At 36.9% G+C, this 11,020-nt stretch overlaps 1 protein-coding gene across 1 annotated transcript; it reads left to right on the forward strand.

Moving 5' to 3' along the window:
- Positions 1-1,686: 1,686 nt before the first annotated feature.
- Positions 1,687-10,715, forward strand: ucma.L (upper zone of growth plate and cartilage matrix associated L homeolog). The gene is made up of 5 exons (XM_018252722.2): positions 1,687-1,837; positions 2,887-2,952; positions 3,217-3,312; positions 8,844-8,942; positions 10,225-10,715. The coding sequence occupies exons 1-5, from the start codon at positions 1,780-1,782 to the stop codon at positions 10,320-10,322; spliced, it is 417 nt and encodes a 138-aa protein (XP_018108211.1). The 5' UTR covers positions 1,687-1,779; the 3' UTR covers positions 10,323-10,715.
- Positions 10,716-11,020: the final 305 nt, after the last annotated feature.

The following is an 11,020-nucleotide window of genomic DNA, read 5'->3' on the forward strand; positions in this document are numbered from 1 at the left end:
TTCTGCCCGGGTATTGACTTTATTGACGTCATAAACTCAGCTGGGATGTCTAGAAGATGGCAATTTAAATAGTTGGCCAAACAATTTGTCAGCCAAAACTGACTTCGACCAGGCAGATATTTAGTGGGAACCAAAACCAGTTTAGAACATTATGTTGGGTCGTTGCTACCTGACAATGGCTGGTAATGGAATTGCATAGCAGGAGCAAATCTTTAAGTATACTTGTATTCATTTCACGGGCCTGATTAATTTCAAAGACCAATCACTAAATATATCATAATAGGTATTCTTCTGTATTAAAGATGCGAAGAAGCAGACGGTAGACGGCACTTCTGAAAATGGGGTTTATTGGAGTAACTGCTGATCAGCAGTTACTCCAATAAACCCCATTTTCAGAAGTGCCGTCTACCGTCTGCTTCTTCGCATCTTTGCTACTTCCACAGTGGGGACACTGTGAGACTGAGCACCTGAATCGTGGGGAAAACGGTGAGCTAGTGCGGTCCTTATTCTTCTTTCTCACTTCTTCTGTATTAAGCACACTTTTCCAGTTAAGTATAGTGGCCCATGTAAATAGTATTTTCTTAAGTAGAAGTCATTGTGGAATTTGTTTGAAATAGAAAATAGCAGCTAAATAATATATTAACTTTTAAAAAAAAAAAAACAGTTCTTTTCAGAAGGATCAATGACTCCTCAGTCTCGGTTAACGTGTAGAATTCCTTGCCAATATCTCCAGAACACACCAATCATTCACTGTAATGAATGGATGAGGAATTTGTTTATATTCCATGACAGCATTCTCTGACCTTACTAAGTGACACAATAACAGCTCTGTGACATATACTACAGTCTTGGCCATTTGGACTTCTCTATGATCTTCTCTGATTTTACTCCTATTAGAAAACTAGGAAATAGAATATTTGCTACAGTCTGAGGCCATTTTTAATCTAGTGCGGTTTTAGAGGACTCCCTGTCCCCAGGGAGAGATTGGAGAATCTAATGAATTTGGTTGGCAGAGATGCTGAGGCTGAAGTACTTGGATAAAGAAGCTGGCAAAAAGAGAGTCAGTGCTCTCTTGTGGGAGAGAGATGCAAATGTGTGGGAGAGTTGCAAAGGTTAATTCATTGATGGGATAGAGTGCAATAGCTATTAAAAGGACACAGCAGATGCCAGAGGGGCTGCTGTAAGATACCTTAGGCCTGTGGGGGCTGTTTGGTACTCTGTGGGCTTAAAATGCCAGGGCCTATTTTGAATACCGGTCCTGGTTCCAACCTGGGCCAGAGTCAGGCTATAATTAAATATAACAACTGCTCTAAACTTATCGGTATGCGGTATCCTAGGGATCAGCAATAGACCTGTTATTTTCAGTCTTTTTTATAATTTAAACAGATTATTATATAATATATATTAAGACTCTAGGCCTTGCTGGGCTAACAAGTTAAGATAAAGTAAGGAGTGCATCGTTGTAGGGTCACTGGCTGCAAATAGAGGCCCAATTGAGATAAAACATTGCAATGGTGTTTTACAAAAAGATGGCAAACTGGAAATTCAAAGCCACGGCTAAATGTTGGATATTGTTTTGGTGCAGTATGCCTCTTTGTGACTTGAAAGGTTGAATGGAGTTTAAAATCCTATGGGACTAGAAGAATTCAGTGGCGAGACCCCTCCTCCTCCAGCAACATTCCTGCTGCCCGCCTCACCTTCCTATCTGACACATGAGAAATCTGGGACTCTCCCTCAGTCCCTTGCAGAATTTTACAGGACAAGTTAAAACCAGAAAGGATGAACGGGAAACAAGTCCTATTTCTTAGCTGTGCTGCAGCAGTTGTGTTACTGGCAGGTAAGTACAAACTTGCTATAATGTTTCTAAACACGTTACAAATATCAATGTCTGCATTGAAATGTAAATGGTAAATAGAAATAGTTTTAGCCTGTGCAACATTTGCACTTGTTTTATTGTAAGACATATGTTTTATTGGTAGAATTTAAATGTATTGCTCCTTGTAGCACTTGCCAATTGCATGGGCATTTAAAACTGTTCATTAGATAGGAAACAAGTAGTGGTATTTGTGTTTGCTCACAACTCGTGTTATTCTGCTATGCACATATCATTTACACCATGGTGTAATTTTTAACTGTGAAAATAGGATGGGCTTGTTTTACTAATGTGTAAGTATAGTGACATAACTGTGTACAACATTGCCAGCACTGAAGTCCTACTAAGTTGTGTTTGAGCTGCTCCTTACTTTAGTACATACATAAATGCAGACATTCAGCAGTATAATTGTTCCCTAGGGCTAGTTTGTCCAATGATAGGAATGGAAACTCTGTATACTTAGTGACTGTAATGAAAAGCTTTGCATTATCTCACAGATGCAAGTATAAGCAAGTGCTAAAATGTGTTTTGGTGATTTTTATTTTTTTTTATTTTCATCCTATTTAGAGAATGACTTATTTGCTCATTGCATGGTTCTCTCAAAAGTACAACTCCCAGCATCCCTGACAACTTATGGTTGATAGGTGGTAATTTGATTTGTAGGTCAACAACATCTGCAGCAAAGTGTGATGCAAATAAACTGACTACAGCTTGAATTTTTTTTAAACTAATTGCTTAGCTACATTTTACAGATGCCGATTTGCAAACACAATTCAAAAGCTATTGCAAGCTTCATTAGATTCTGGAAGTTATAGTACAGCAACAACAGAAGGTCAATGGACTGTTTTAAGTTATTTTACATTATTTCTATGGAAAATACACATTTTGACATAAAGCCATCATATGGTATATACAAGTAGACTTTATTTTCTTGTGATAAGTGGCAATAGAAATGAATAGAATGATCTATTTACAATCACACCGACCATTGCTTTCCACTGTCTTGCTTTTAGTTTTACATGAAGGTGAAAGTGCTGCAGTTAGAAGCAAAGATGATCCTGCTCCAGACCAGAAAGAAAGTAAGTCAATGTTGTAATATGGTGTTAAGGTATAAGGTTCAACATCAGCAGCCTCTTGAAGATGAATCTACTTATCTATTTATTATCTCTCTGTTAGACTGTCTGCATCACTTTTGCAAAACTTATGGCTGTATCATATATGTACCCAGATTCAGCTAGTAAAGAAACCTAAATAGAAACCATACATGAATATATTCTACATATACTAACATCCACTTGTGGAGCTGGTCACAAGCGATGAAATATTCATTTTTGCCACCTTAGGTTTGAAAAGTAAGATTTTTATGCAAGGATCGGAGGCTTCCAATTTTTTCAAGAAGCGTGGCAAGAGATCAACCAAGTCTCAAGATGAAATAAATGGTAAGTCTGTTTGCTTCATGGAAAGTTGTTTTTCTTCCCATCCCGCAGTTTCCAGGATTCCCCACTGTTAACATGTATTACTGAATTACAGAATTTGTATGGTTCCTTCAGGCTTGTCTTGTTACACTGCAATGAGTAATCTGTGCTACCTCATATATTTTTCTTTCCTTCTACCCAAAGCATCATATCTACATTTTCTTGGCTCTTCTCTGCTGAATAAACAGAGAGACCTTTATTATATGTCCTTACATGATAGGTTGCACAAGGGAATTGCCAATAATTTGGTGGGCTCAGAAGAACCAGTTATCTTTTGCAGGGCTACCATCCCAGATCAGTAGTTCCAGCACAGCGAGCAGGACAGCAGATAGAGAAGACTATGCACGAAGTCTGGGTCTCAGTTGTAATAATGTAAATTACTGAAATCCAAACTACAACCCTACAGCAAAACTCCCAGCATTCCTGTCTGTGGAATGCTGGGAGTTTTATACAACATATACAGTATGTAACAATAACACTTACTACTTTTAGTCACACCTTTCTGCTGCATGAAGTCCAAGGCTAATGTCCTTTGTACCCTATCCAAAAACTGACCTTGACATTTGGATCATTTAAACCCTTAAGAAAAGTGGGTATTCTGGGTGCTGGAGTCCTGAAATAAGCTATTTTATGATGGTTGCCCCTATTTTATGTGCAGCCCAATTGCATTTATTACTTAGCAAGAAATGTTTAGAGTTTTAATACTTTTAAGGCATTTCTTAGTCAAGGCTGAAGTACTGTTAGCAAGCATAGTTCTCAACATGCTTTGCAGGTAATGTAAGGAAGATCAGAATTTGTTTTCATTTCAACCTCTTGGGAAAATGTCAAATATATCAAAATACAATATTCCTCTACACTTAATTTACTAAGCTTACTGTGTTTGCTGAATTTAGTTTAATCTTCAATCTGCTGACTGCATTTTGACTGTTCACATTAACTTAATAAACATTATGAAGCTCTCCCTTCCATAGCTGGAATTGCTGCTCCACCACAGAATGCACCTTTATACTTCAAAACTGACTTCAGGGATGTTTACGTTAGCTTCTATAACACAGTGGTCTCTTTGGAAAGGCAGCGTGAGCTTGTGTGTGCTCACAGAGCAGCTCTGAGTCTCTGGTATGTGCAGGACATTATCAGTCCTCTGAAGGAGGTACAGGGTATCATGGTGAAAATCCCAAAGCGCTCTTGTCCTTCACCTGGTCTGTACTGAGCTACAAGTTACTTTTTTTGTGCATCTTTCACATTTTTATACTTTTCTCTTCTGGGGTTATCTACAAATGTATATTTCATATTAAATCCTGTTATTTTATAATCTGCTGTAGCTTTCTTGTACAATCTCTTTCCCTCTATTTTTTACTTGTTTTGCTGTGTAATATCAATCCTGTGATGTATCATATCTTAAAAATGGATTTAAAAAATTACAAAGTGACACATTTGATTAAGTGATGGTAAGTATTTTTCTTTGTGACATTTATAACCACGTAAAATAATAAGATATGGAGGGTATAAATAAAAGCTGCATACAGGAGAAATGCCTTTATAATGACCATGTTAGCAAACACCCTCTAAAAAGAAATTTGGTACATTTATTGCCATTCGTATCACTTTTCTGTATGGAATAGGGTATTTAAACTTTTATGAACATATGAGGCAGTAGATAGGTAGTACATGTTTTGGTGCAACTCTAGGGACCAACATACATAAGAGATTAAAGAATACAATTTATTTTGAAAATATGTTCTGTTCAAAAAACTAAATAAAAACTAGGAATACACAGAATCTCATATTTTGCAGGATTTTAATTTGGTTCAGTGAAACACTTACGTGTTGTGTGAATTTAAAGGGGACTTGGGATCCTATGAAATTATACCAAATCTTCTTTTTATCATGCTATATCATACAGTATATGACGTTATTGCGTGGCCAGATAATTTAGGTTTCATGTTTAATTTGAAAATGGTTTTTATTATACAGGTATGGGATCCATTATCCGAAAACCCATTATCCAGAAAGCTCCAAATTATGGGATGGCTGTCTCCCATAAGACTCCATTTTTATCGAATAAAAAATTACTTCCCTTTTCTCTGTTATAATAAAACAGTACCTTATACTTGATCCAAATGAATTAATCCTTATTAGAAGCAAAATCAACCTACTGGGTTTATTTAATGTTCAAATGATTTTCTAGTAGACAAGATATGCAGATCCAAATTACAGACAGATCTGTTATCTTGAAAATCCAAGGTCCCAAGCATTCTGGATAACAGGTCCCATACCTGTACAGCTCTTTATGCCTGGAAGACATGTCCCTTTAAGTCTCTTGACAGCACAAATGCAAAATGCATACCTCCTGAGTCCTGACATTTGAAAATTTTAAAGAGGGACAAAATGATCCGCCGTGCTGCGTGCATTTTCGCAATAGTTCCCCTTTAACTTAATTAGTTACAAATGTATCTACGTGCAGGTGTTGGGTATTCTGGGCTCTCTGCCAAAATTCCTTAATCTCATTTAGTTTGAAACTCTGTTTCCTGGCTGTTCAGTGTAAGCGATCAAGGAGCAATGTGGGACCTTTCAATAAGAATCCGGGACAGCGGGCTGTGCTGTCAAAATTGGGACTGTCCCAACAACAGTTGGGAGGTATGCAAATTAACATTGGGATTGAGTTTGGTATTCAGTCAAATTTGGGATTCAAATGAAAAGTGAATAATACACTGAAGATTTAAGGATTCGGTGCATCCAAGGGGAACAATCAAGAAAATGAAAATGTAATATTTTAATAACATATTTTTATAGCACCAACATATTGTGCAGCAATATAAGCTGCATCATAATGAAATACGAAACTTGCTAAATACAATCAATTGAAAATTCTGGACAATTTCTAAACTAATCAAGTTTATTTTCACTAACCCCCTCTTGGAATCTGTTTCTCTATAATTTGTCTTCATGCAGGAATGTCAGATTTTCATTGACAGATCCAATATATCTTATAGGGGGGCTCCCTTTCCTAGCAGATACATAAGATCTAACTCAAAATAGTGATTCAATCAAAAAAAAAATCTAACAAAATAAGTACAACCCCCCCAAAAGATATATTGGATTCAACTGTCAAAATCAGACTCCCAACTCCTGCATGAAGGGAGAATGAAGAGAGTGGGATAGTGAAGATGAACTTGATTATTTCATAAACGGTTCTGAATTATTTCATAAACAGTTCAGAATTTTTAATTGATTATATTTATAAAACGACTTATTTTAGTATGATGACGCTTATATTAATTTTTCATTTTCGCAATAGTTATTATTATTATTAACATTTACTTATATAGCGCCAACATATTTTGCAGCGCTAGTTCCCCTTTAACCATTTGTACCCTCTGACCAATCAGATGTTTGTTTTCAAACAGGGCACGAGTAAATGGTGCTTGCTTTGATTTAGTAGTTCACTAGCAAACTTGGCAACTTTTATTACATTTCCCCATGTTTATGGCTTATTTTGGGTCAGAATCCTTTCCTTGTGCAAGGCAACTTGCTTTCTTTTCTGTACTGCACGGTCACTTCATCTTAATAATTTATTACTCACAGGTCATAAATTATCCACCACCACCACTCCATGTAAAGAAAGACCATCCCTCTCTTCAGGCCATCAAACAATTATTACTGACCCCTCTGCAATTCCATTGGATCATAGTTTATTTTAGAAGAAAATCCTCTCAATGGCAAAGGATATGGGGGTAGCATGAGCCAACTTGATGCTGACCAGGGCAGCTCTTCCCTCCTTTTAATCTGATAGTCCAATTAAGAAGATTTGTGTCATCCACATTTTAGGCCAAATAATACATTATCCTGACTTTCTGACCAAGGCCAATCTTGGAGTACCTGAAAAATTTGGAAAATCTGGAAAAAAACAATCCCTACCCGTTGCATATGCAATTATAATATTAGGAATAATATCAAATTATAGCCATATATTTGTAAGGTTCAGGTTAATTAACATATATTTCATATATAGTATTCTTATTTTGGTTATAAGCTGCCCTTGCGTCTTTCTAATAATTTTACCCCTAACTTCCAAAACAAAATGTTATGGTTGACAGGAACTCTGCTTCATTGATTCTAAATAAACTAGTGGTAGACAGAAGCTTAGTGGTTAAGAGCAAGTGGTTTTAACCAGCCACAACCTCTACATTTCTAAGCCACTAATTATACTTTGTATGGGGCACCATATTGGTGAAAAATAAATGTCTTGGACTTGGCATACCTTTCCAACTGTAAGCTCATATTTAATTACATAGAAGCAAAACTCTAGTCATTTTGCAATGAGCATGACAAGTGGAGTGAAAAAGAAATCAAAGTTCCCCACGGCAGGAGTTTGATTTGATGACAGAAAGTACACTTTCAACTGTACTGTGTTATGTGCATTTCAGAGTGATTGACCTTACTAAATATTTAATTGTATGTACTGTACTGTATGTATATTTTATTGTACATGGTTTGTTGTACACACTGAACATAGACTTTACTTTGCAGTGTGTGGGCATTTTTTACCTCTTTATGATGAACTTTACTGTGCTCCAGGGAAAATACACATGAAATGTGGTGCTGTCTCACATGCTTTCTCTATAATATAAATATTTCCTACGATAGATACTACAAAACAGGGGTGGAACTAGGGGTAGGCAGAAGAGGCACCTGCCTAGGGTGTAACGATGTGGGGGCGTTGGGCAGGTACCTCCTCTGCCTACCCCTAGTCTATGCTCTCTTTCTCCCTCAAGGGGGACTCAAGGTACTTTTTTTTTTTAAAGCTACACACAATAGCATTTGCTTAAAACCAAAAATGAAAGGCTCCAACCCTAAATGAATGTATTATAGGCAGAGATGCAAATAACACCTTAACATCCCTGTGGCCAATTTTGCATCCAAAACCACTGGTTTAATATCACAGATAGAACCTAATAATTCAGAGCCATATATCTGTTACCCTATTGGCACCCCTTCTGACAATGCTACAATCCACTTATGGTGCTTACCTGATGGCATAGGACAAACCTGAGCCACTATGCAGTGGTATTGGGAGAGACTGCTTACCTGCTACATAATGGGATTCGGGAATGCACCTACGACAGGTGGCCCCACTAGGAACAATAATAACTCTTTAGCTATCATTAAAGGGGATGCTAATACATGCAACACTCCTAACAAAATGACAGTAAGGGCCTCACTAACTAACTCTGCACAAGCAATCTCACTAACAACCTTATAAAGATAACAACTTCATCTTTTATGGCTCCTACCCATTAAACCTTCAGGAAGTCAATGTTTTCTGTACAAATGTTGAAAATGCACATTGATAAAGATCCCATAAAGGTTTCTAATACTCCCATTATGCAGTTGCTGGGTGATATATTTGCTCCCCATTGAGTCTCACTGAGGTTTTTATCTAGGGTAAATATTCACTACAGTATATCTTTTTCCTTCTATAATTCCTATTTTAGCTGAGAATCGTCAAAGACTGTCAGCAGATGAGCGTAGAAGAGAGTACTACGAAGAGCAAAGAAATGAATTTGAGAACTATGTAGAGGAAGAGCAAGATGGTAAGCTTTACAGCTTTCTGAAATAAATCTCGGTAAATTCCTAAGGAGCACTTTAGGCACAGTTAGACAAGGCTAGAATTCCATTGTATAGAGAATGTAACTAAAAATAGCAAAATTGTATTTTGTCAGGTGTACTTCAGTTCATACATCTACATTGCTGAGAGCTTTATAGACAAGCTTGGTTTTCATTCATAAGCTTATTGAACAGCTTGCTTAGATAAAAAATAGGAACATTTATAAGGTCCCTGCATTTTAGTAGCACGATTCCTTAAGTTCCCACATAAGATGACTCAGTAACTTCTAAGACGTTCACCAAATCTCCTCGCTAATGTGTGACCCTGCATTCACAGTAACATAAAATAGCAGTATTTACCAATGATATCAGTTTTTCAGGGGACAAAGGTACTAAAATTCAATATAATTTGTTTTTATTTATTTACTGCTTCCTATTTTTTGTGCCAAGGTAAATTTACTTAGAATTACCCTCTATGGAAATCTTTGTCAGGAAAAAAAGTGGTATACACATAGATTTACAATGGGTTTTAGAGTCAGAGGACGCAATAGTAAAACGGACAGCTGTGAAAATGGACTCTGGCAGGAAGCACACAACTTTACTATAAATTCTGCGGTCAGAGCAGTGCTCATAGCCAAGCTGACAGAGGCCAACATGCAGCTACCAGCACATGGAATGCCAGAGCTAATGCAGGAGAAGGCAGTTGAGCTTCCAACATGTACAGTAATAAGCAAACAGGCTCCCCCCAAAGCTCTGTGCTGGCACTTGCACGAAGTGAGAACAGGGACTACACAAGATATATGAAATTCTAATAAAGTACTCAGCACACATAAAAATAGCTGTCTCTGTGCTAGTGCTCATTTACGGACACTCTTAGTAATCTCTTTGTGCCTGGACCCCCAAACAGGAACATCCTGCCTTGTATGACACCCCAATTTATGAGTCTCTGGCAAGAATGAGAAGGGGTGCCCTCTGGTTCTGCCCAGAAAAGGAAGTTTATAGGGTACAAATATAGAAGACAACACAGTAGATTATAAAGGATTATATACCCCAATTAAACTATGAAAGACTGAGGAATTCTGTGTTCTTTATATATGGACACTGGACTGCTGCCTTTATGATAGGATTCAGATCAAACCATAGACTCACTGCAAATATTGATGTACCTTCAACTCATTTTTACAGGGGTTAGCAATTTCATGATATGCTCTAGCTGATCTGTAATAAGTGATCTGAAATAACTGGTCTGTAATAAATGTTTGTGGACAGAGCAAGAAGAGCGGAGCCGCGAGCAGATCGAGCAGTGGCGCCAGTGGCATTACGACGGCCTTTCTCCTTCTTACCTCTATCAGAGACAGAACATTTAACTTCCATCCAACTAAAACATTTTTTAACATTTTTTTTTAATCCTGCCAAAATCTGTCATCCAACAATCACCGGATACCAAGTGGACCATGGATGGCTCCGTGTTCTATTATAGTTAACAAGTTCTTATGCTTTACTGTATTTCATTCAGGGTCAGTAAATGATAAAGAACATGATTTTATGATTATGTTAGAAAAATGGTCTTTTTTTTCCTTTAAATAATATTTGCTTTTGCAGTAGAGTATAAAATCTTTATTTAGAAATATCCAGCACTCTCTTGACTATTGCTGGTTTCTCTGAAATATCACATTCATTTGTTATTGTCTTTCTTAACAGGTAAATTGTTTTTCTTGTCATATTAAATTTTGCACTGTATGTGTAAATTTATGACTGAATATGTATGTCCCCTATTTTGCCATGTAAATCTGAGTGTTGGTATTCAGTGTTTGGATGTCGTCAAATCCAAAAGCATTTGTCATATGAGCACTGGCCTGTTCAACTACATACATACATACATACATACATACATACATACTTGTTCTCTCTTCATCTTCCCAAATAAGTGGTTAGTAAATAGGATTATTTTGCAATTATCTGGTTCCCTTAAGGAAAAAAATCAAAAATCATTTAACTCTTACTTTGTCTCAAATATGCAGTTAATTTATGATAAATCTGTATGGAGCAGTGCGTAAATTCAACA

The sequence above is a fragment of the Xenopus laevis genome, chromosome 3L (assembly GCF_017654675.1).
Source record: "Xenopus laevis strain J_2021 chromosome 3L, Xenopus_laevis_v10.1, whole genome shotgun sequence".
In the NCBI taxonomy this organism is placed as follows: Eukaryota; Metazoa; Chordata; class Amphibia; order Anura; family Pipidae; genus Xenopus; species Xenopus laevis.

Bases quoted from the DNA above. Each gene is read 5' to 3' on its own strand.
- ucma.L (XM_018252722.2), top strand. From the start codon at position 1,780: ATGAACGGGAAACAAGTCCTATTTCTTAGCTGTGCTGCAGCAGTTGTG. The intron at 1,838-2,886 runs GTAAGTACAAAC...TCTTGCTTTTAG, and splicing joins AGCAGTTGTGTTACTGGCAG to TTTTACATGAAGGTGAAAGT. The intron at 2,953-3,216 runs GTAAGTCAATGT...TTGCCACCTTAG, and splicing joins TGCTCCAGACCAGAAAGAAA to GTTTGAAAAGTAAGATTTTT.